The sequence below is a fragment of the Nycticebus coucang genome, chromosome 10 (genome assembly GCF_027406575.1).
Source record: "Nycticebus coucang isolate mNycCou1 chromosome 10, mNycCou1.pri, whole genome shotgun sequence".
Classification (NCBI taxonomy): domain Eukaryota; kingdom Metazoa; phylum Chordata; class Mammalia; order Primates; family Lorisidae; genus Nycticebus; species Nycticebus coucang.
Genome location: NC_069789.1, coordinates 119,271,439 through 119,297,010, shown reverse-complemented (window position 1 = coordinate 119,297,010; position 25,572 = coordinate 119,271,439). Strand labels below are relative to the sequence as shown.

At 49.8% G+C, this 25,572-nt stretch overlaps 1 protein-coding gene across 1 annotated transcript in view; it reads right to left on the bottom strand.

The window, feature by feature from the left end:
* Positions 1–23,765: 23,765 nt before the first annotated feature.
* NOVA2 (NOVA alternative splicing regulator 2) overlaps positions 23,766–25,572 on the bottom strand; it is a 30,619-nt gene continuing 28,812 nt past the window's right edge. The window contains exon 4 of the mRNA XM_053607479.1: positions 23,766–25,196. Coding sequence (XP_053463454.1) covers positions 24,114–25,196 — 1,083 coding nt within the window. The 3' untranslated portion in view covers positions 23,766–24,113. The remainder of the gene's footprint in view (positions 25,197–25,572) is intronic.

Here is a 25,572-nt window from a genome sequence, read left to right as displayed (position 1 = left end):
GCTGCCCCTGAGGGTAGCTTTTTAGAAGCCTGAGTAAGGGTGATAAAGGAAAAAAACCATAGGGAGGAGTGAGAGGGGATTAGCGGGTCACCAGCAGAGTGGTCCCCTGCAAGCAACTCCCCAACACTGCCAAGAGCCTAGCTATTACTGGTCATAGTATTTAATTAAATGTCGCCGTAAACGTGACATTCTGGTAGCATCCTGCCCCTTGGCACCCTGCTGGGTAGCTTCTGTTTGCCCCTCCAGACTGGGAACAAAAGTTTTTTGAAAAGGAATGTGGACGAAGACGCTTTATTCCACCGAGCAGTGCAGTGCGTTCCACAGAACAAAGAGAGGATTCTGGTTTTTGGTAGTTCTGAGGTAAGGTCTCTCTTTTTCTGTTGCCTGAACAGTGGTGTCATCATAGCTCAAGGCAACCTAAAACTCCTGGCCCCAAGCAATCCTCGCTTTCAAGAGTGCTAGGATTGCAGAAAGCGACCCCACCGAAGATTGTGTTTTTTATCGTAAAGGGCCTCACCTGGGTTCCCAATCAGGTCCAATTCAAATGAGGGCTTGGAATTGGTTTAGTTCTGATTGGTTGATGCAACTGAGTTCTGATTGGTTAATATAGCTGACTCCTGATTGGTTGATTGAGGTGAGCCCTGAAAGTCCCCCAAAATTAATACAAGTGAAGATGTTTGGGAAACTCAAAAGTAGAGTGCTTGAGGGTGACTTCTAGTCAACAAATGGTTGCTTGACATTTTATTTTAATTTATTATTTATTTATTTATTTGAGACAGAGTCACACTATGTGGCCCTGGGTAGAGAGCTGTGGCATCACAGCTCACAGCAACCTCAAACTCTTGAGCTTAAGCGATTCTCTTGCCTCAGCCTTCCAAGTAGCTGGGACTACAGCTGCCCACCACAACACCCAGCTATTTTTTTGCTGCAGTTGTTTAGCTGGCCCTGGCTGGGTTTGATCCTACCAGCCTGGGTGTCTGTGGCCAGCCCTGTAACCACTGTGCTACAGGTGCCAAGCCTTATTTTTATTTATTTATTTATTTTATTTGAGACAGAGTCTCACTTTGTTGCCTGGGGTAGAGTGAGTGCCCTGGTGTCATGGCTCATAGCAACCTCAAACTCTTGGGCTCAGGTGATTCTCTCTCTTCAGCCTCCCAAGTAGCTGGGACTATAGGTACTTGTCATTTTTAGACTCTATTTTAAATGTAGACTCACTTAGCTGTCCTGGATCCATTTTGAAGGATTGGTTCTCTGGGGTTCACATTTATTCACAGGATCCATTTTTGCCTTTCTCTGTCCCAGATGCTAACCTTTATACATTGCATCACCAGCATCTGGCCTCCTGTGGGCTTCCTCCAATGCTTACCCTGCTGACCCCTAGAGGTCAAAGTATGGGTGTATTTTACCACAAGACAGAGCTCACTGCTCCTACCCTGGCCCCTCCATAAAACCCTGTCCCTGGGGCGGCGCCTGTGGCTCAGTCGGTAAGGCGCCGGCCCCACATACCGAGGGTGGCGGGTTCAAACCCGGCCCCGGCTGAACTGCAACCAGAAAATAGCTGGGCGTTGTGGCGGGCACCTGTAGTCCCAGATACTCGGGAGGCTGAGGCAAGAGAATCTTAAGCCCAGGAGTTGGAGGTTGCTGTGAGCTGCCACAGCACTCTACCGAGGGCCATAAAGTGAGACTCTGTCTCTACAAAAACAAAAAAAGCCTGTCTCTGTGTCCTTGGCCCCTTCCCTCCCCTCTCTGCAGAGACCCCTCTTTTAACAGCTCCTCGCTGTTACCTGCCCCATGGTATTGCTCCATTCTAAGGGGTTTCCCTAAAGCCTGCCTATACCTTTGTGAATATGCCTTTATTAAGCTCCTCAAGTGACCCAATTTGAATATGTCCTCTGTAGAGGATGGGAGCACGGGAGGTGGGATGGTAAGTGGGGGTCCTGAGCATCATGGGAATATAGTTCTGAGAACATCCCAATGTTCCCACCCACTCTCCCCCTTCTTCCCTTCATCTCAGAGGGCCCTTCTCTTGCCAGACTCCAGCATCTCTTCCTTTTTTTTTTTAGAGACAGAGTCTTATTTGTCGCCCCCAGTAGCGTGCCGTAGCGTCATAGCTCACAACAACCTCCAACTCCTGGACTTAGGCGATTCTCTTGCCTCAGCCTCCTGAGTAGCTGGGACTACAGGCGCCCACCATAACGCCTGGCTATTTTTTTGTTGCAGTTTGCAGCAAAACCCGAGGCCGGGTTCGAACCCACCACCCTCGGTATATGGGGCTGTCGTCCTACTCAGTGAACCACAGGTGCTGCCCCAGCATCCCTTCCTTGAACAACACCCACACAAACACAATCCTAGGGCTCAAGGAACCCCGCCCTTCTTAGAAGTCCAGGGATTGTCCATCCATCTTAAGGACCAGTGATGCATTGTGTATAGATAATTATTTTATTTTTATTTTTTTTCGAGACAGAGTCTCAAGCTGTCACCCTGGGTACAGTGCCGTGGCATCACAGCTCACAGCAACCTCCAACTCTTGGGCTTACGGGATTCTCTTTCCTCAGCCTCCCAAGTACCTAGGAGTACAGGTACTTGCCCGGCTATTTTTTTTGTTGTTGCAGTTTGGCCCGGGCCGGGTTCGAACCCATCACCCTCTGTATATGGGGCCGGTGCCCTACTCACTGAGCCACAGGCACTGCCCTCCTTTCGTATTTTATCCTCAGACTTCTAGATAACATATTTAAATGCTGTTTCCTATTTTTCTATGTTTGCATTATCCCTTGACTTTGTGAAAAGTAAGGATTAAGTTTCTTTCACATATTCCTTGGACTCACAAACACCCCCACTACTCGCTGCTTCTGTAGAGAATCACCTCCAAACTTATTAGAATTAATAGATTAAATATTTATGTCTACCTTGTGACTAAATAAAATCCTATCCCCAGCAGAGCTGTCATATCAATTTTATCAATGTGTTATATTGATGTTTGTAAAAGTCCTTATCTTTGAAAGACACATCCTGGAATATTTATGGATGAAATGAGAGGCTGGTTGAGGCTTGATATAATAGAGTCGGAGGTTTACAGGAAGCACTGGCTAGACCAGCTCCCCTGGGGTCATCCAGCCTTCTTCTCTTAGCACAGACTGTATTGTATCCTATTTCCTGGATCCCAGTTTCTCTCTGAATCCTTACCACCCGTGCTCCACATCTTTGTGTGTGGGGAGTGTCAAAGGGGTGGGCTAAGGAGGGCCTTCAGGAGGAGCTTAGGGAGTTGCTTAAAAATGCAGCCTTTGAGTTCCCTACCAAGGAAACAAATGTTTCCCGAGATAGGTATCAAAATATATGTATTTTTTTTTTTTGGCCGGGGCTGGGTTTGAACCCGCCACCTCCGGCATATGGGACTGGTGCCCTACTCCTTGAGCCACAGGCGCCGCCCAAAAAATATATGTATTTTTTAAAAGCACCCTGGGGCCAGGCATGGTGGCTTGCACCTGTAATCCTAGCACTCTGGGAGGTTGAGGTGGCTGGATTGCTTGAGCTCAGGAATTTGAGACCAGCCAGAGCATGAGTGAGACCCCAACTCTACTAAAAATAGAAAAACTAGCTGGGCATTGTGACTGTTGCCTGTAGTTCCAGCTACTTGGGAGGCTAAGGCAAGAGGATTGCTTCAGCCCAAGAGTTTGAGGTTGCTGTGAGTTATGATGCCATGGCACTCTACCCAGGGCAACAAAGTGAAATTCAATCTCAAAACAAAACAAAAAACAAACAAACAAAAAACACCCTGGGTGATTTTGATACATGCTGAAATTTGAGAACTCTCCTTTAAGAATTTTTTATTATGGAAAATATCAGACATTGTGATGGACTGAACTACGTCCTTTCCCAGATTCACATGTCAAAATCCTAAATCCTAAAATGATGGGATTTGGAGATGGGGGTTGGGAATTTAATTAGGTTAAATGAGGTCATAAGGGTAGTTAGTCCCTAATCCTATGGGATTAGTGTCCTTATAAGGTGACAGTAGATCTCTCCCTCTCTGCTTTCTCTCCCACCTGAGCACAAGAAGGCCATGTAAGGACATTGCTGCAGTCTGTAAGCCAGGAAGAGCCCACTTCAGAAACTGAATTGGTCAGTGCCTTGATGATGGACTTCTAACCTCTAGAACTGTGAGGAAACAAATTGTTCTCACATAAGCTACATGGTCTATAGCATTTTGTTGCAGCAGTCAAAGCAGACTGATACATACACAAAAGTAGAGAAAAGAGTTTGGTGAGCACTCAAAAGAACCGTAACTCTCAGCTTCCACTGTAATTGATACATGATCAATCTTGTTTTATCTCTGTCCCCACCCTTTCTCTCACATGTGCTTGACTATTTCAAACAAATCCCAGCCATAATGTCATTATAATCTTTTTTTTTTTTTTTTTTGACCAGGGCTGGGTATGAACCTGCCACCTCCAGTATATGGGGCTGACACCCTACTCTTTTGAGCCACAGGCGCTGCCCCATTATAATATTTTTGAAAGATCAAACCAGGTGTTTTGTAAAGTGTTCCTCAATTTGGGGTGACAGTGGGGTGGGTCAAGAGCAAGTCAGACTGAGTCTGATGCCCCCTGAAGTCAGGTTGGTGATTTGGTGCAGGAAATGTGACTTTGCAGACCATGGTGGATAGACCATGTGGATTTTATAAAAGTCACTGTGAATGTATGGGGGAGGGAGGTTCTACACAGGAGTGACTTGATCCAAAGTCCCTTTTACCTTTGATGTAGTAAGAGATATCACTTTGTCTTTGTCTTTCCTGTTTTCTGTCACCATTTGGGGGACCCATTGAGGAAGCTGATAAAAGCTACATGTAAATACATGCAATTTTGTGTGAGATTCATTGGAAACTCAAGTTCCAACTGTTTGGTTTTGAAACTGCCCTTTATAATATTAGTAAAGGGCCATGAGGTGGAAACTGGTAGGGGCCTGAACTCTGCAAAAGTATAGGCATAGTTAAAATATATATACAACCAGCCATTGTACCCTAGTTTGCTTTCCTATAATTGCTTACTACTCAGGAGTCATATAGGGGATAGTCATAAAAATTCTTAGCTTTCTGGGCGGTGCCTGTGGCTCAAGCAGTAGGGCGCCGGTTCCATATGCTGGAGGTGGTGGGTTCAAACCCTGCCCTGGCCAAAAAAAAAAAAAAAATTCTTAGCTTTCTTCATTGCTCCCACAAATAACATGGAGATTTCCCTTGTGAAACCTGAGTTTTTTGATATATGTTCCACACCCATTCCAGTGGATTGGCTGACCCACCCAGACCGGTGGCCCACACCAAAGAACTGACTCAGCTGATCTTGCCACCCCTACCTTGGAACTAACTCAGCACAAGAAGACAACTTCTAAACCCCTATGATTTTACCCTGTACCCAGCCAATCAGCAGACCAAATTGCCTAGCCCTTTGCTGTCAAACTATCATTAAAACCCTTTCTCCCAAATTCTTAGGGAGAAAGATTTCAGAATTTCCTCCTGTCACCTTACATTAAGCTTTTTCTCCACTGTAACACCTGCTGTCTCAGTGTACTGGCTTCCTCTTGAGCAGAAGGCAATGAGTCTGGTTTGGCTGTAACAGTTTAGTCAATACCCCTCAGACAGGTGAACTGAGACTCATATCTAGTAATAAAAACTGGCACCTACAGAGCATCTAGTCTGTGCCAGGCTTTGTTCTGAGTATTTTATAAGCAGATAACCCAGTTTTCACAGTAACTCAAAGATTATTCCTTTTACACAGATAAGAAAACAGAATTGGGGGCGGTGCCTGTGGCTCAGTGAGTAGGGCGCTGGCCCCATATGCCGAGGGTGGCGGGTTCGGACCCAGACCCAGCCAAACTGCAACAGAAAAATAGCTGGGCGTTGTGGCGGGCGCCTGTAGTTCCAGCTGCTCGGGAGGCTGAGGCAAGAGAATCGCGTAAGCCCAGGAGTTAGAGGTTGCTGTGAGCCGTGTGACGCCACGGCACTCTACCCGAGGGTGGTACAGTGAGACTCTGTGTCTACAAAAAAAAAAAAAGAAAAGAAAACAGAATTGAAGAGAATAGTTGCCTTTCCCATGATCACACAGGGAACCATTGACAAAGGCAGGGTGACAAACTCGGGGTCTCTTTTCTTAGCCATTAGGCCAGGATTTTCACCAAATTAACTCAATCCCAGGGGTAAAGGACTCCTTAAAGCCTACCCTGGTTCTTCTTAGGAGTCTTGAGGCTGAGCAGCTAGAAGCTCTGGCCAGTTATTTGACCCCAGCTCTGCCACAAAGGTGGACAAAGCAGGGGTGGTCACTGTAGGGTCAGTGAGGACCCCGGGCTTGGGGGCTGCTGGGTTGGGGTCTCACATCTGGCAAGGCAGGTGTGGGGAGAGGATCATCTAGTCAGTGTGTGTGTCTTCCAGTGCACAGTGTGTGTTTGTTACTTATCTTGTTTCTGTTTCTGGGGTCCATGGGAGTGTTTATTTATTTATGTATTTATTGAGACAGAGCCTCAAGCTGTCACCCTGGTTAGAGTGCCATGGCATCACACCTCACAGCAACCTCCAAATCCTGGGCTCAAGCAATTCTCCTGCCTCTGCCTCCCAAGTAGCTGGGACTACAGGCACCCGCCACAACGCCTGGCTATTTTTTGGTTGCAGCCGTCATTGTTGTTTTGGCGGCCCGAGCTGGATTCAAACCCACCAGCTCAGGTGTATGTGGCTGGCACCTTAGCCGCTTGAGCCACAGGCACCGAGCCCATGGGAGCGTTTAAGTCTTAAGTCATACCGTAGGCTCAGGAAGGAGGTTGCAGGGTTTCAACCCTTGGAACTAGCCCCATGAACCTCTATATATGTTTTTTATAATCCTCTCCCCTGATTAACTACTTGACCCTTTGATTGTTTTCCAGAAACGATGGACTCAAACTCCCAGCCTCAAGTGATTCTCCCGCTTCCCTGAGTGTTGGGATTATAGATGTAAATCAGTGCACTCAGACTGAAATGATGGATTTTTCTACAAAAAAAGAGTTAAGATTCTGAAAGCCCCAGAGCAGACTTTCTGACACCAAGATTCACCATCCTCCACAACCTGCCCCCAATGCATGTAGTCCCTTGTTAGATACACTATGACTTGCCCTAAGCACCTGGCCCCTCTTTTATAAGCCCGTGATATCCCTTAATGGGAGATGGAGAAACAGATCTGGATTTGAGGCAGCATCTCCAGTTCTCCTGCCAAGACATCTGTCGTATTTAAAACTCCTATCTTCCTTGGGCGACGCCTGTGGCTCAGTGAGTAGGGCGCCGGCCCCATATGCCGCGGGTGGAGGGTTCAAACCCAGCCCCGGCCAAACAGCAACCAAAAAATAGCCGGGCGTTGTGGCGGGCGCCTGTAGTCCCAGCTGCTCGGGAGGCTGAGGCAGGAGAATCGCGTAAGCCCAAGAGTTAGAGGTTGCTGTGAGCTGTGTGACGCCACAGCACTCTACACGAGGGCGGTACAGTGAGACTCTGTCTCTACAAAGCAAACAAACAAACAAACTCCTATCTTCCTTGACAATCCTCGTTGACTCAATTACGTTTTTGTGCAAGGAGCAACTGGACCTACACTAAAACTCCCTTCCTATTTGTTTTGACAACATACTCAGCTCATGTCTCCTTAGCTGTGTGACTTTGGGGAAAGTTACTTAGCGTCTCTGTGCTTCCTTTCCTTGTCTGTAAAATGGAGATAAATTACAGTTTCTATGTCATAGGGCACTGTGTGGAATCGAAGAGATGGTGCATATTAGGTGCCAGGTATAGAACCCAGGAAATAACGGGGAGCTTACTATGTATTAATGGCCGTCCATACAATTTGATATGTCATTCTGCAGTGTGTGCTGCTGTGATGGCATCAGCTTTATTGTATGTACATCCGGTATATGTTTGCAATCCTGAGCTCTTGGAGGAGCCACCTGGGTGGATACTTTCCGGATCTTCTGCTCCCATGACTAGTTTCAAGATTACCCCTCTGCATCCTCTCTCCGAATCCTGCTGGAACCTCTGCTCGGGTTTCTAATCATCACTCTCCAATGCCAGAGCTAAAGAGACTGAGGTACGGTTTTCTCCAGAAAGCTGGAGTTCCTTGCCACGCCCACACGGCCTGTGTCCCCGCCTCCTCAGCCTTTCACTCCCAGGGATCAGGACGCTAAGCCACGCCTCCGTTCAATTCCAGGTCTGGGTCTGCCCCGGTGAGTCTGCTGAACGCCACACCTCTTCGCTGCCTAGGGCTAGCCCGGCTCCTTGCCCGACTCCATCAAAGTCTATCCCAGCCGGCCACCCACCCAGTTCTGATTCCCCGCCCTGCCTGCTCCATGCCGTAGGTGTCGAACAGTCACTAAATTGTGGAGGGATGTCGGTCAGGGAGATTTATGTGCTCCCTGAAAGATCTTACAGGGGAGGGCATTCGCGAGGTATATCCTGCCCCAGGGCCACATGAATGTCGCTGCTGGAGTTGGGAAGGGTGGGCGGAAGCCCCGAGGGTCACGTGACCCAGAGACCTCTGCCCGTCTCCACCCCCTTTATCCGTAAATGATCTCTTTTGAAAGCATCTGTAGGAATGGACACTCTGGTGAAGGAGAAAAGGGCCTAGACCCCGGGGTAATGTGGTGTACTACTCTACTCATCTGCTACCTTCATCCTCAGAGTTCTACTCTGCCCCTGAGATCTATAGTAAGAGAGGAAAGAGTTAGATTTTGTGTCTTTTTTTAATGAGGGGTAGTTTGGAGTTGCATAGGCCTCCCTCCCCTTGTCTTTAGGGTACAAAACATAAATAGAAAAAAACAATTAAAAAGGAAAAGAAAGAAAATGACAGATACCTATTAATAACAACAAAGGAACTACATTCAGGTATTCCTAGTAACCAGGAGGTTGGGGCAGGCCTCACTAAGTAAAGAGAGAAGGGAAGGGTGGCTCAGGGTGAGGGTGAGGAAAGGGCTTTCCTTTGCCTTTACCCTGCCCTGGATTTCTCTAGTATTGGTTCACTTTTTCTATCTTTTGGGACTCTGCATCCCACCACTCGGCTTATCTATTCCCCTTCTCTCCGAGGTCTCTATTCTTCCTCTGTCTTGGTCTGTTTCCCTCTTTCCCTCTGATTCTTGGAGTACCCCCTTGGTCTCTTTCTTTCCCTCTTTCTGGGTCTCTCTCTTTCTCTATGGGTCTCTATCTCCCCTACTTTGGTCTTTGTCTACCTTCCCTCTGGGTCTTTGTCCCCTTTTCTCTCTAGGTCTCTGTCCCTGCCCAAAGTCTCTGTCCCTCTCTGAGTTCCCTTCTCATTTTCTCCTGGTCTATGTCCATTTCTCTGAGTTTCTCTGCTTTTGCAGTCTCTCTCTACCATCTCTCTGAACCTTTGGCCACGACCCTGCCTCAGCCTTCCAATCTCAGGGCTAAAGACTGTCAAGCTTTGTGTCTTCTTCTTATTGATTCTGGAGCTGTTAGTCCCTTTCTTCCCAAAGCCACTTCCTGCATAGCTGGGAAAGGGCATAAGACTAGTGTTTGCAAATGGAAGATTAGCAGAAGTGGCATGTGTCACTTTGGCAGAGTGTGCTGAAGATGGTGCAGCCCAAATATGGACACCCCCTGTTGTAGACTCACATCGCACCATTGTGTGAGCAAGAAGTAACCTATGATTACCACTGACATGTCAGGGTTTATTGGTCGTAGCAGCAAATGTTATCTTACCTAATATCACATTCAACCTATTTTACTATTCAGAAAGTCATCATGAAGATTTCTGAACCTTCTCTCACATCCATCTCCAAACTACATTAGTCCTGACTAAATCACAACCTTAATCTAGCCCATACCCTGCCAAAAGCTGGGTCAACATTAAAAGGTCACCCTACCCAATTCTAGTCTTAATTCTACCTTTGGACTAATCTGACTCTGACCTTAGCTATGTCCTTAACACTATCTCTGTTATAAACCTAACTTTGACTTTGTCCTTAACCCCAACACTGTCCTCAGCCCTAAACCTATAGCCTGTTCTTACCCATGATTCTAATCTTGACCTAATTCCGTCTCTAATGACCCTAACCATGATGGATCCTTGACAATAAGTCTCATGATAATAACCTACTTATACCCCATGCCAAAACCTTAACTTTGGCCCCGACCATAGATTCACCCTGACTTTGATTCCAGCTATAATCCCAATTCATTCCTAGGTCGAAACCTAACCTTGACTTTAGCCATAATCCTAGCCTTGGCTTTGATTCTGGCTATATAACTGGAGTCTATACCTACTCTTTACTTTAACCTTAACCATGGCCAAAACCCAAACATCAAGGCTAGTTGTCATCTTTACCTGAATCTTTTTTGTTTGAGACAGAGTCTCACTATGTTGCCCTTGGTAGAGTGCTGTGGCGTCACAGCTCACAGCAACTTCAAACTCTTGGGCTTAAGCGATTCTCTTGCCTCAGCCTCCCAAGTAGCTGGGACTACAGGTGCCCGCCACAATGCCAGGCTATTTTTTGTTGTTGTTGTTGTTGTTTGGCAGGCCCTGGCCAGGTTCGAACTCAGCGCCCTAGCTGCTGAGCTACACGTGCCAAGCCTTTTTTTTTTTTTGAGACAGAGTCTCACTCTATCACCTAGGTAGAGTGCCCCCCTCCCCCCCTCCCCGGCATCATAGCTCACAGCAACCTCAAACTCCTGGGCTCAAGCAATTCTCTTGCCTCAGCCTCCCGAGAAGCTGGGACTACAGGCTCCTGCCACAACAGCTGGCTAGTTTTTTTTCTATATATATATATTTTGAGATAGTCTCACTTTGTCTCCCTCAGTAAAGTGCCATGACGTAATAGTTCACAGCAAACTCAAACTCCTAGGCTCAAGCAATTCTTTTGCCTCAGCCTCCCGAGTTAGCTGGGACTACAGGCACCCACCCCAATTCCTTGCTAGTTTTTAGAGACAGTCTGGCTCTTTCTCAGGCTGGTCTCCAACTCATAAGCTAAAGCGATCCGTCTGCCTCAGTTTCCCAGAGAGCTACAGGCGTCAGCCACCGCGCCCCACCTCTGAATCTTTCCTTTTTTGGAGACAGAGTCTCTCTCACTCTGTTGCTCCAGACTGAGTGAGCATCATAGCTCACAGCAACTTCAAACTCCTAGGGTCAAGCAATCTTTTGCTTCAGCCTCCCCAGTAGCTGGGATTACAGGCACCTGCCACAATGCCCAGCTAGTTTTTCTCTTTCAGTAGAGACAGGGTCTTGCTCTTGCTCAGGCTGGTCTGGAACTCCTGAGCTCAAGCTATCCACTCACATCGGCCTCCCAGAGTGCTAGGATTACAGACAGTCATAAGCCACTGTGCCAGGCCTCTTTACCTAAATCATAACCCTGTTTCAACTTAGTGCCAAACTCCATCAATAATGTTTGCTATTGATCCTTAATTTTAGCTGTAGGGTTATTCTTAATTTCTTTCTTTTTTTCTTTTTGTAGAGACATAGTCTCACTTTATCACCCTCAGTAGAGTGCCATGGCGTTACAGCTCACAGCAACCTCCAACTCCTGGGCTTAGGCAATTCTCTTGCCTCAGCCTCCCGAGTAGCTGGGACTACAGGTGCCCGCCACAACACCCAGCTATTTTTTTTATTGCAGTTGGCCCGCGGCTGGGTTTGAACCCACCACCCTCTGTACATGGGGCCGCTGCCCCACTGACTGAGCCATAGGTGTTGCCCGGTTATTCTTAATTTCTAATCCTAACTGGAACCAGCATGCAGTCTTAAGATTTCTTTCTTCATTCTCCTTCTGTCACTACCCACATCCAGTCTGCCAGCAAATGCTACTGCTACTATCTTCAAATTTTATCAAATTTGGTCTTTCCTGTCCTTCCACAGCCCTCTCCTATCCGGCCACTAATCATCTTTTGCCTGGAATACTGCATTTACCGTCTCACTCTGCTCCCTGCATATTCTACTCTCCTAGTCCCTGTCCCTACAGGATTTTCCCTACAGTGGTCAGAGGGATCCTGTTAAAACTTGAGTCAGCTCACATCTCTCTGCTCAGAACCCTCCCAAAGCTCTTGCCTTGAGGTAAAATTCAAAGTACACATTGGTCCCCAGGCCCCCTTTGTCTGCTCTCTGACCTCATTTTCTTCCATCTGCCCTTTGTCACTCTGCTCCAACCTCATTTGCCTCCTGTCCCACACATGCTGTAGGCACATCCTGCCCAGGGTCTTTGCACTTGCTGTCCTCTCTACCTAGACTGCTTTTTCCCCAGAAGTCCACATTCTCACTCCCACCCTTTCTTCACATGTCATGTTTTCAGCAAAGGCTTTTCTGTCCACTTTATTGAAAACTGCAATGCCCCTCTTTCCTGGATTGTCTCTTTCCTTTCTCTGCTTCATTTTTCTTCATAATATGTATCATGTTATCATCTAGTCTATAACTAATTCATTTATTTTGTTTACGGTTTGTTTCCTCCAGTAGAGTGTAAGCTCCCCGGGATAGGGAAATTCATTGTCTCTTTTATTCCCTGATGCACCCTCAGTGTCTACAATAGTGCCTGGCACATAGTAGGTGCCTAATAAACATTTTTGGGATGATTATCCAGAAAGGGATGCAGCTCCATTTCTTAGGAGTTCTAAATCACTGGGGAAGGGAAGGGACAGTGAAGAGGGACGGTGTAGAGGTAGCCCTAGAAGAGCAAGCTGAGTAGTTGGTTACCTCTGGCCCAGTGAGGGCCCTGCTCTGTCCCAAACCCAAACCACAATCTACCCCTGTGGCCACTCCAGCTCTAGTCAGGACTCACCAGATTTTTTTCTGTTTGTGTTGCCTATGTGCAGGTGCTGGATCTTCCAAAACGCAGGGAGAGCATCTGTCAAAGGCCAAAGCATGGGTCTTCCTCTTCCTGGCTTGTTTGTGAACCCAGGGGCCTCCCTTACTTTCCCTCTCCTTCGTGACTCTGAGTCACCCGTTCAGTTGAGAATGGGATGAGGGTGGAGAGGGAGACTCACTTCAATAGTGAAACTGGAACTGAGGATGGGGATAAGGGTGTGGCAGGGGATTATAAGGATTGGCATTGGTCAAGAAAAAGGACAGGGAAGGCCATACGGGGGTTGGGGAAGAACTGAAATAAAACCGGAAAGTGAAAAATAGACAAAAAACCCATGAGACAGGGACACAGAAAGATCAAAAGTGAGAAACATGCATGGAGATGCATGGGGGCGGGAGTAGTGCGTGCAAAAAAAGGGGGAGGAAGTGGGATTCCTCAACATCTACGCCACCCTCCTAATGCACCTTCCTCTGACTGTAGAAGCTGGAAGATTAAAAACTACATTTCCCAGAATGCCTTAGGGCAGGGCTTCCGGGCAGAGGCCGGGTCCCACCAATCAGATGCCTTCGCGGGAAGCTTGAATTTCTAACCAAAGTAAGCAGGGAGAGAGGCTGCTGTAGGTCCCTCTGCCTGCGCCCTACCGGCGACGCGGTGCGGTTACGGAGCCAGCTGCCGGCTTCCTGACCGGGTAGGGGGAGAAGCAGATCCTGGGCGGCTCTTTCTGGGAGTTGTATTTTGGAATGCCTTGGAGGCTCAACCTAGAGTCTGTTGCTTCTCAGAGGCTGTGTGGCCCTTAATAAGTCCCTTTCTTTTTACACTCTCCCGAGCGGATTCCGTTGGCTGCCGTTGAGCATTGATTGGTACAGGGAGAAAGACATGCAGACAGGGACAGAGTCAGAGAAAGTGATTCAGAGAGGCACACAGGGACCCCATCCCCCAGTAGAGACAAGGAAAGAGACAATCCTGCAGAGATACAATGGGATGGACGTGCAGGGGCTGAGGGAGTGATGGATGAAGACCTGATGAGCCAGACACCCAGAGAAATACAGAAGGTAGACTGCGGCAGCGGGGGTGGGGGTGGGGCAAGGGTAGGGGCCAGAAACAGAGACAGGGAGACCTCAGGATGCTGGCATGGGGGATTTGGTAGAGAGGACCAGTTAAGAGACTAAACTCTGGAAAGCATACCAGTTGAAGTTAGGAGAATGGAGTGATCTTTGGGGAGGTCTCTGCCTTGCCAAGATTACCTAGATTGGCCGCTGATGGAGCACTATTCTGGCAAAATGTCTCTTTTTCCCCAGCGCCTATTCCCAACCCCAAGCTTCATCAGTTCTGACTGAGGAGGCAGTAGTCGCCTTGAATGCACTTCCTGTACTCCCTTCCCTTGCCCCTTAGGACTTGCCCTCCCTCCCAGCCAGCCCCTGCCCGCTTGATGACTTGGGAGGGGTGAGGACAGTGACTGCTCAACTACTCCTGATGTCTGGGGCCAATTCCAGGGGTGGGAGAAGACTGAGAGAGAGGGAGAGAGACTGAATGGAAAAGAGAGCAAAGCTTAGGGACAGATAGGGATGGCAGTGTGAGACAGAGAGAGGGAAGTCTGAGGGACACAGAGAAACTAGGAGCAGAGAGAGGGAGAAAAGGGAGTTAGAGCATAGGAGGAGAGATAGAGGGGGAAACTGAGGAACAGAAAAGTGGGGAACAGAAGGACAGAGAGGAGATTTGGAAGGATAGAGTTAGGGCTCCAGGTGTGGACTTGCCCCGGCCCCTCTGACCACTTTGTTGTGGCCTGCAGTTTTCTTTTCATTCTCCTTCATCCAGAATTGCCAGATAAAATAGAGGATGCCCAGTTTTGTTGAATTCGAGATAAGCAACAACTAATAGTTTAGCATAGTATGGTTCCAGTATTGCACGGGAGATATTTATGCTTTAAAAAACTCTTTAAAATCTGAAAATAAAATTTTACTGGACATACAGTATTTTATTTATTTAAGACAGAATCTCACTTTGTTACCCTGGATAGAGTGCCTTGGTGTCATAGCTCACAGCAGCCACAGATCTTACTGCCTCAGTCTTCCAAGTAACTGGGACTACAGGTGCCCACCACAATACCCGGCTATTTTTTTTTTCTTTTTTTTTTTAGAGATAAGTCTCACTTTGTCACCCTCAGTACAGTGCTGTGGTGTCACAGGTCACAGCAACTTCAAACTCTTGGGCTTTAGTGATTCTCTTGCTTTAACCTCCCAAGTAGCTGGGACTACAGGCACTCACCACAACACCGAGCTATTTTTAGAGACAGGGTCTCCCTCTTGCTTAGGCTGGTCTCAAACTCCTGAGCTCAGGTAATTCACCAGCCTTGGCCTCCCAAAGTGCTAGGATTACAGGCACAGCCATTGGGCCACGTGACAAACAGTACTTCAATTTGCTAAATCTTGGCAACGTTGTCTCCATCTCATTCCTGTTTCTGCCTCTTTTCCATTTCCTGTTTGTTCTTGTCTCTCCCTCTCTCTAGTTCTTTCCTTCCTTTTTTCCTCCCTCCCTCCCTTCCTTCCTTCCTTTCTTTTGAGACGGTCTCACTATGTTGCCCTTTGTAGAGTGCTGTGGCGTCATGCTCGCAGCAATCTCCAACTCTTGGGCTTAAGTGATTCTCTTCCCTCAGCCTTCCAAGTAGCTGGGACTACAAGTGCTCGCCACAACACCTAGCTATTTTTTGGTCGTAGTTTTGTCGTTGTTTGGCAGGGCTGGGTGGGTTTCAAACCTGCCAGCCTCTGTGTATGTGTCCAGCACCCTACCCACTGACCTACAGGTGCTGCCACCTCCCTTCCTTTCTTTTTGGGACAGAGTCTTACTCTGTTGCCTGGACTAGAGTGTAGTGATGTCATCACAGCTTACTGCAACCTCAAACTTCCGGGTTCAAACCATTTTCCAGCCTCAGTCTCATGAGTAGCTGGGACTACAGGTCCCTACCACCACATCTGGCTGTTTTTTTTTTCTGTTTTAGTAGAGATAGAGTCTCACTGTTGCTCAGGCTGGTCTTAAACTTCTGAACTCAAGCTACCATCTTGCCTCAGACTCCCAGAGTGCTAGGATTACAGGCCTGAGCCACAGAGGTTGCCTCCCCTATTCTCCTCCCAGATCACTTTCTTAGTGATTTGACTGTAACATGCAGAGCCACCCTTGACATTCCCAGGCCCCCTCTTCACTTCTTCCTCATTCCTAGTGCTGTTTCTAGGGTTTTCTCTCTCTTCCAAGCAACTTTTTTGTCTTCTTTCTTCATCTCTTTTCTTATTGAGGTTCTCACCCCTGCTAGTCTCTTCACATCCCACCCCTTGCCCAAGGGTAAGTTTTGGGGGCTCTAAGGGAGCCAGGGATCTCCCATTACTCACCTTCATCCTGCTCTCATCTCCTTTCCTTTCCATTTCCTGGGCCAGAGAGGTCATGAGAGTTTCCCAAAGTCACACAGCAGAACAGAAATTAACTCCACCCTTACTCCCCAAATCCCTTACAGGTTCCCAGTCTCTTGGTGGAAAATTCCTCCACTCTTTGTGAAAACAGCCTGGCTTGGTGATATTTCTGAATACCAGGCAATGCTTGAGGGTCACAGGCCAGGACAAGAAGTTCCTGTGGTTCACAGGATGGTAGACTTTGGAGCACCTGCTATGTGCTGAGAGTGAGGGATGTGGCTTATGGCTGTAAATATGACAACAGTAACTTGGCATGGTTGTCACCCTATCCCTAGGTGACAAAGCACCCAGAACACAGCAGTACTCAATAAATGTCTGTTGAATGAATGAATGAATGAGTGAATGAATGAGTGAATTAATGAATAAACACACCCCAAGCAGTTGGGGACTCATTTCCATGTCTGCCCTTCTCTTCATCTCTCTGCTCTCTTTCTTATTTCCTCCTAGCTCCAGTTCCCTTTCTCCTCCTGTTTCCATTTCTGTCCTCCTTTAGAGGGGGGGTTTCTGGTGACCACCATGTGCTGAGCATTCCCTCCATATCAGGTAAGTCTAGTTGTGCAGAGTGTTTTCCAGATGTTGAGATGGAGACCCTGAGAAGAAGCAAGGTGCCCTGCCTGGGTCACACAGAGTGTCTGTCCCCACTTCACCCAGCTTTTGTCTCTTCATCTGGAACTCTGTCCTTCCTTCTGCTTGGTTCATCACTTCCAAGACAGAAGGCTGTGAAGTTTTAAACATTCACTCAGGAGATGCAAACTGGAATGTGTCCAGGGGCTAGGCATGTACCACAAATGAGCAGTGCAGGGTAGGAAGGGGCTGAGGCTGTCTGGTTTGGGTGAAAGTCAGTGGGTGCCTCAGGCCAACCCATTATGGCCAGATGGCAATTGTGACCAAAGTCATGTGGCATTTCTCAAGAAGGTCTCAAAACCCATACTTTCAGAAGTCTCTCAGTGTTTAAATGCTAGTAACAAATTCACACAAAACACTATTCAGGTCAGCAGAAATTACATGTGTCACAGACCTGTCTGCTGGCCAATGTTTGTAGCCTCTCAGTTGTTTTTAGTCACGTGTGTCAGGTTCTGTTAAGAATTTCCAGATTCCAGTAGAATGTGTGCTCCATGACAGCAGAGATGTCTGAGTCTGTTTTTCCACTGCATTTACCTTTAGCACCTAGAATGATGCCTTATGCACACCAGGTGGTCAATATACTTTTTTTTTTAAGTGAACAGCGTAGTGAATCTAAGCATAAACCAGGTGATGTAGAAACATTTTTTAAAAATCCCCATTTTACAGATGAAGAGATGGAGGCTCAGAGAGGCAGAGTCTCAGGGTAACACAGCAACTCTGGCATCTAAACCCGATCTCACCTGACTCAAAGCCTTAACGCTGGGCTATCTTGATTCTGCCTGGGGTTGTGTATTTGCAGTGCTGCATGAAGGGACATGTCCAGGAGCTTGCCTGTGGATTGTGTTTCTGAGTGTGTGTGGCAGTGGTGGCGGTGGTGGTTCTCTTGGTTGGACACTGTGGGCCTGGAAGCTAATCCTTGAGTGCTTGCTCCCCTCTGCCACATTGGCTGTGGATGGTCACCCAGTCCAGAGAGAACAATGCACCTCTCCAATCCTCTCCAATCTGGGACCATCCTCAGGGGTCCCGCCACCCCCTCCCCTAAGTCCCTGTACCCTGGGGAAAAGGGGAAAAGAATTAGGATGAGGGTGGAGGTGCAGGGAGGAGGGAGAGGGAAGGGGATGGGTTAAGAAGGAGTGTGTGATGTCAAGCAAAAAAGACAACATTAGACACAGATGCTGAGATGGCGTTTATCGCGGCAAAAAAAGGTGAAGTCGCCGAGGGAGAAAGGGTGGGGAAAGGGGGTGTGGTGGGGGCTGGAGTGGGGGCCATGGAAGCTAATACATGGTGCACTAGGTCACACGACGGACACTGGGGGTGGGTGAGTGGGTGGGGTGGGCACGGCCCAGGCATGGCAATGGGGGGAGGGGGGAGGAAACGGCAGTGCGCCCCAGCCAGGAGCTTCTGAAGGTGGTGGGAGGAGGTGGGCGGAGTCTCTGGTCGCAGAGGATGGAAGGAATCAGTTAGAAGGGGTTGAATGGAGGCACTGGAGGCATGGCCACATTCCAAGAAATGGAATGCTGGGGCGTTGTAGAACAGGCAGGGGCCAGCCTGGGGCTTGGGTCTTTTAATCTAAGGAGTGAGGAGAACCAAGGTACCTTAGAAGTCCTCTAGTCTCCCCATTTTCCAAGAGGAACAAGCCTGGGGTGGGGGGAGGCTTCCTTAAGGTCCTATGGACTTAGCAATTGGTTCTCCAGAGACAGCCCTGCAGCCTCTTCCACTCCCATTAGTTTCCTACCCTGTCTGTCGACAGAAGAGAAATAGGGAAGAGAGATTCTAACTCCTTTGGCTTCACCATTCTCACTGAGGCTCCGCAGTGAACTTAGAGAATGAACCCATTTCATAGATGGGGAAAACTGAGGCATCCTGCCAGACTACACCTTTCCGTGTCTCTCCTACCTCCCTGTTGGGGGTTCTATGCACCCCATCCTTCCAGGAGTAATACTGATACCTTGAAACCCTTAGCATTGAGGGTAGGTGAGGGACACACACTTTGGGATTCTCCCAAATTGAACAGGGATGTGGGCCGTGCCTCCAGTGGCCTGAGATGCCAACACAAAGAAAAAAAATGACTCCCCACGTCCCCTGGCTCAAACCCAGTAGAAAAGTGACTATTTACAATGAAGGCGTGGGGAGTGTGTAGGGGGCACAGCAAGAAATGGGGCCAGAATAAGCGGCTCCTCTTGAGGGAGGCCACGCCCCTGGACCCGCCTTTTAAAGGGACAAAGCCAAATAGCATAGGTACTTATAGAAGATCTCTATCCCCAGGGCTGGGCGGCCCCTAGGGGTGAGGAATGGGGGTGGGGTATGGGATGGGGTGTGGGTGGGGAGGCATGGGCGGTGGGAGGAGATGGAGGAAAGGCAGCAACTGCCCCTAGCCTCCCCCCTCCCCCCTGCCGGACACACAGTTTTCCGTGGGATGAACACAGAAAGGGTTAATCAAAAAGAGTTCGATGAGCGAGTCTGACGGTCGAGTGGGGCGGGCTGGAGCAATGAGGCCGCAGGTCCTGGTGGCCGGTGGTGATGGAGTCACTTAGAAGATGAGAGGTTTGTGGTTTTGGGGTGGGGTGGGGTGGGTAAAAGGGGTGTGGGAGGGGGGGTTAGGCGGTTCCCCCCAATTATCTCTGGGAGACAAAGAATGTCCTGGACTGGCTGAGAAGGGATTAAAAATCAGCAGCCTTCACCACCACTACCCCGGACAGATTCTTTTCCCATTTCCCACCTGCCACCCAGCAGTCCCCAACGCGACCGGCGAGAGGGAGGGGACACTGAGACTGACCATACACACCAGCCGCGGCGCCAAAGAGAGAAGCCCCCTCCACCAGGGCCTCGAGACAGCTGACTGCAGTGGAATTGGATCGTGATAGCAGGCCTGGGTGCTGTGACTCCAGCCAACCGGTGTCCCCAGCTTGCTGTGTCTGAACTTGGATATCACGATCCCATTCTCCCCATAATGCCATCCGATTGGGGCTTTCACAACAGCCAGCCTCGGTTCTGGATGGCCCAGCACGTGTGTGGCAAACAGGGAAGGCCCACCTGACTGTCAGGACAGGTGTGCTCCTTCCCCACCCCATCAGCAGCCTGGATGCCCAAACTGCAGTTCTCTTCTCTACCCTTGTTAATAACTTTTGCCACCACTCTGTCTCACACCTCTCATCCTGGTCTTGAAACAGCAATATCAACGTAGGGGAACTCTTCTCATTTTCCAAACAGTTGGCCACCAGTGAGAAACAAAGTAAGAAAGAGGGTGCGGGATGATTAGTCAGGAGAAACCAAACAAGGGGATATTGAGGGTGGTGGTGGTCAAGAGGAGAGAAGGAATACCACTCAGAGGTAAGTGGTACTGTATTGTTCCAAGCATAGGTCCCCAACCAGCTCTTATAAAGCTCCATCTGGGATACTCCTAATTCCCACCTACAAGTCCAGGGCAGGTGTTAGGGCAGATATAAAGATGGAAAAATCATTGCATTCGATCCCCACCCCTCCTAATTATTGCAGTGAAGCCTCCTTGCCCATGTACAGATGGCTGAGACAGGGCAGAAGAAGGTGGCTGGGCAGGTTGGCTCAGAGCCCCCTGAGATGGGGGATGAAGGAGGTGAATTTGGCACATTGAACCACTTGTTCTCATAAGTGCTTTGAGGTCCTTCTCTTGCATCCAGGTGGTACTACCCCTTAGGCCAGCAGAGAAAGAGTTGAACTTATCTCTGCCTCCCCAATTTCCATAGATTTGCCTGAAAGAAAGCAAGTGTGGTTCTTCCCGGCTGGTGGAATTTGGGGGATCCAAAAGGGTAGGGGTTAGCTGAAAAGGAGAGTTTTTTTCTGTCTTTTTTTTTTTTTTTTTTTTAACAAAGATTCTAAGAAAAACCCAGGGCAGAGGGGTTGAGGAAGGGGGACCCAATTTAGCTCCAAGTCCACAGACTTTTTTTCAATGCCTCTAGGGGCCTCCTCAAGGAGAGATGGTCCCAGTTCCTCCCCTCTAAGGTCCTCTTCCCCCAGAGCGGCTCAGTTCCAAAGAAGTTTGGCACTTTTTTTGTATTTAAATGGGGAAATTGGAGAGAGAGAGTTGAGAAAGTTGAGAAGAAGACATAGACAAAGATTGAGACAGGACAGGTAACAATGGGAGCTACAGGGAGAAAAATAGAAAGCCTTAGGGAGTCAGAGAAAGAAAATGAGAGGAAAATACATGGGGAAGTTATGGAAGCTGAAGGGCAAATGAGAAGGAATAGGGAGACAATCGAATGCAGCAAAACACTTATTAAGCACCTACTGGGTGCTGAAGAGCAGGTGCAAGAAGGCCACTCAGAGTCTCTAAGATCTGAGTGGCTAACAAGGAAAGAGGAAAAAAAAAAAGAGGTGATGGGTTTTTCAATAATCTCCACCCCCCAACCTCACATCTAGGTCCCCTCTGGACAAACTGCAGCACAAAAGATTGAGGTCAGATTGCAGAAGGGACTTCCAAGGGATGTTGAAGATGGTGGAGTGAGTTTCTCAGGGTAAAACAGGGGAAAGGTGCGTGACTCTCCACTCACCATCATGGCGAGTGAACTAGCTCGCTGAGCTAGCAGACTACTTTTCAAATAGCCCTGGCTGGCGGGATAGGGAGGGTCCCCGAGAAATGTGAATAGGGAAGGGTTGTCACACAGACACCCCAAGGGAACATTTTTCAGGAGGCCCAGCCTCCAGAGAGGTGTCTGTGAGATGAGTACTGGACCCGGCTGATTTGGGATCCAGATTCAGCAAAGGGGCTTATGAAGCCAGAAAGCTGCAGCGAAGCTGAGGATGCAAATGATATGCAAATGAATTTTCATGCCCCGCCCACCGACCTCACTACACCTCTCCCTAGCTCCTTCCCCACCTCATGGGGCACTGGGGACTTGTAGGTGGAGATACTGTGAAATACCATAAGGTCTTTTGAGAGGTGGAGGGGAGCAAGGGCCCACACAACCTCTCCTACCTCCAACCCCAAGAGTCTCAACTGTGGAAGATATGTACAAAATTACATCAAGGATTGTTTTGGCACTCAGATCTCCATCTGGGTTCAGTCTGGAGATTAGGGGCAGGGGCAGCAGCGACGGGAGGTGGGGAATGGGAGAGGGGGAAATTGGACCTGTCCCCCACCCTGGAGATGACAAGGGCATGGAAAAGTCACCCCAGTGCCCAAGCTACAGCCTCCCATTGGGTGGAAGGGAAATTCAGTGCAAGGTACCTTAAAGGCTATTGCTTTCTAGGGATTTTCACATTTTGATTTGGGGGTGTCTCTCTAGCAAGGGAGGTCTCCCAGGCTTTAGGGGCAGGAATTGTCTCTGTGGCTTTTCTTCCCTCCTTATTTAGGAAAGAGACAAGGGGCTGGACTCTCCCAAAGCCATAGAGGAGGGTCTGGAAGACCTAGGAGGGGGATGAATGGGGGAGAGGGTGGGCATGGGGTACCCTTCCCCCAGAGATGCTGATGATGGAACCAGGGCACTATGGGCCCTGCTTTGGGTTGGAGAAAGTGGAAGTGGTCTCCAAGGGAGAGTGGGAAATGGATGGGGTAGAGGTGTGTCTCAGTTATCCTAGCCTATAGGGTTGTCAAGCCCTGAAATCTCAATCTGTCATTAGGTCTTTAGTGCTAACCACAGTCACAGTGCTCAGGGAGCCATTCCCAAACCAACTTTCAGGGTTGCCTGGCTTGTCAGACTTCATCAGAACATTCTAGTTCTTCAGTGCCCACAGTGAGTGCACCAAAGCATTCTAATCCATCAGACACCACCAACGTATGGCAGCTTGCCGGAAGCCACCAAGCCAATCTCATCTATCAGAGCACATGAAGCATTCCAGCCCAAGGGACCCAACCATGGCTCACTGAACTCTACACTGGGTCACGCTGGCCTGACAGAGCCACCACACATTTGGCTCACCGAATTCAATGAAACAAAGCCACGCAGACACAGGCATGCACACAAAAGGTGGGGGTGGGGATGGCGGGGGTCTTAACGGTATTTTTCACTAACTCAATCTTCCACCCCTCACTGACAGAGCAAGTGCACAGACTTGGTGTGTTTGGACGGAGATGACCCTGACAGTATAGGGTGTTTTCCCTTATAGTCCTCCAGATTGGATCCAAGTCCTGACCTTTATTCTTTTCCTGGGAGGACCTCCAGGCCAACACCCACCAAAGAGGAGAGTGGGTGGAGAAGGAGGGTCAGGGACTGGCCATGTCCAATACAGGAAGTACATGCTTCATCCTAATGACATAACAGGAAGTGACCTAGAGTCACCCCAGGAAGTACATGTCCCTATTATATTATCAAAGTGACCTTCAGGAAAAGGCTGATTGAGACATCAGAGGAAATACCTGTTTCTCTTCTAACAAGAAAGTGGCCTTTGGGGAACTGCTTCCCGTGACATTATAAGGAGTGCCAAGAAGCACCCCAGAAAGTCTTGACTCAGTGACATCACAACAGGGACCCTCATTCCCATTAGTCTAGGAGTAGCCACAGGCAATGCCACAGCAAGTTGCTCCAGCCTCTCACAGGAGTCTTGCCCATGGGACTGGCCAAATCCCAGAGCTGGCCACATTCCCAGCAGCACCAGCTCTGCCCCCCAAACAACCTGACAACAAAAAGAGTGAAAATTCCCACCTAGGAGGGACAACTTGGGTGGGGGGGGAGTAGCTGAGAAAATCTGGGAACCTTGGGGTCCCTGCTCCAAGTGCCCCATTTCAGTTCAGACTCCTTGGCTACCTCCACTCCCACAGCTTCCCTCGAATTTGGAACTGAAAGCAGAGAGGTGGGGTGTTGTGTTTTGGGGAGGACCCTCTTTCCAGGTGACCCTGAGGCTCCCTCCCCTCCTCCCAAACGAAACAAAAACTTATGAAGGGGGAAAAAAATCCTTAGGAAAAAAAAAAGGAGGGAAAGAAAGAGAAAATAACGCTTTGTTTTCTATTAAAATCAACAAAATGCAATATATACAGATATCACACAGACCTGGGCCCTGGGGGAGGAGGGTCAGGCCCAGCCAAGCACAGGGAGCAAGGAAGAGGGGTCAGTTCAGGGCTGGGGATGGGGCTTCTGAGCCCCATCCTCAACCATCACTCAATCCTGCCTATGACTACCAAGAGGGGAGGGTGCAGTCAGGCCTACCCCAGCCCCATCCCAAGAGCAGCAGGACAACACCAAGCTGAGGTCAAGAGTTGGGGGGCAGGAGGGGAGGGAGGAGGAGGTGGGAGGAAGAAGAGGGAGAAGGTGGGAGCGCACACCACAGGCCTCATCCCACTTTCTGCGGGTTTGAGGCCCTCACTCCCTGCTCGTAGGTGACCCGCTGGCTGATGAGGTATTGAGCGGCTTGCGTGGCCGCGGGGCTGCCCGTGATGGTGACCCGCCGGTTCCGCGTGCCTGGCAAGAACTCGCCCTTCTTGGAGATCTGGATGCGGGCGCCTGTCAGCTCCTGGTACTCCACCAACGTCTTGCCCCCCTTGCCCAGGATGGCTCCCACCAGGTTCTCAGGCACCGCAATCTCCACCAGCTCCTTGGCACTCTCAGCTGCCAACTTCTCTGCGGTCAAGAAGCCCCCAGCCGCCCCTGCCGCGGCTGCAGCGGCTACCAGCGGGCCACCCCCTCCGCCCGCCCCGCCGCCCGCCCCGGCCCCGAGGTAGCCGTTGGCGGCTGCAGCCAATGCAAAAGACCCTAGGGCTCCGGGTGGAGGGGGAGGCGGCGGGGCGGCCCCTCCGGCAGGCCCGGCCCCCGCTTCGCCCGCGTAGGAGGCCAGGAGGTTGGCCGCGGCGGCGGCGGCAGGGTTGGCCCCGGCGGCCACGGCGGCCAGCACGCCGGAGGCTGCTGCCGAGTTGAGGCCCAGGCCCAGGGAGTTGGTGTTGTAGCCATAACTGGCCAGCGTGTTAAGCGCCGTGCTGATGGCCAGCAGGTCGGTGCCCGAGAAGGCAGGCAGGGCGGCGGGGAAGGCTCCCACGCCCGCCAAGCCCGCGGGGCCCAGGAGGCCGGAGGCGGCGGCGGCTGAGGCGGCGGCCGCAGCGGGCAACACGTCGGCGGGGCTGGCGTACGGCGAGCCGGTAGGGTTGGAGTTGGCCACAGGGCCAGCCACGTTGGCATAGCTGATGTTGAGGCAGCTGCTGCTCTGGGGGTCTTCCTGTACCTTCTGCACGATGGCGCTCACCGCCTTGTGCACCTGCTCGGGTTCACCGCTGACCGTCACCACTCGCTCCTGAAGATTGATGCCCTCGGGCTTCTGGGACAGCTGCACCCACGCACCTGACTGTTCCATCACCGCCTTCACTGTGGCGCCCCCCTTGCCGATGATCAGGCCCGCTGTACTGTTGGGCACGATCAGCTTGGCCTGCTCCGGGAGCAAGAGGAAGGGTTTTAGGGTGGTTGGGGACTGCGCAGGCTCAAGTCATTCCCCACCCCTCCTCTCCAGAGCTCAAAATCCAGCCAGCTTGCCCCTGCCCCCCATATACCCCAGCATGGTCCTACTAGTTGTTAAAAGGAGTGGGGTGCCAGCCCCATATACTGGAGGTGGTGAGTTCAAAACCGGCCTCAGCCAAAAACTGCAAAAAAAAAAAAAGGAAATATTTCCTCAATGGAAAATAAGTAACCAGTACTCCAGTTCCCCCTCAGGAGCTCCCTCATTCACCCTGTCCCATGTCCCTGAGACAGCCAGTACCTCCCTTGAACCCAGCACTTAAAGACTTAATGGCTGATCCAGTGGGGGC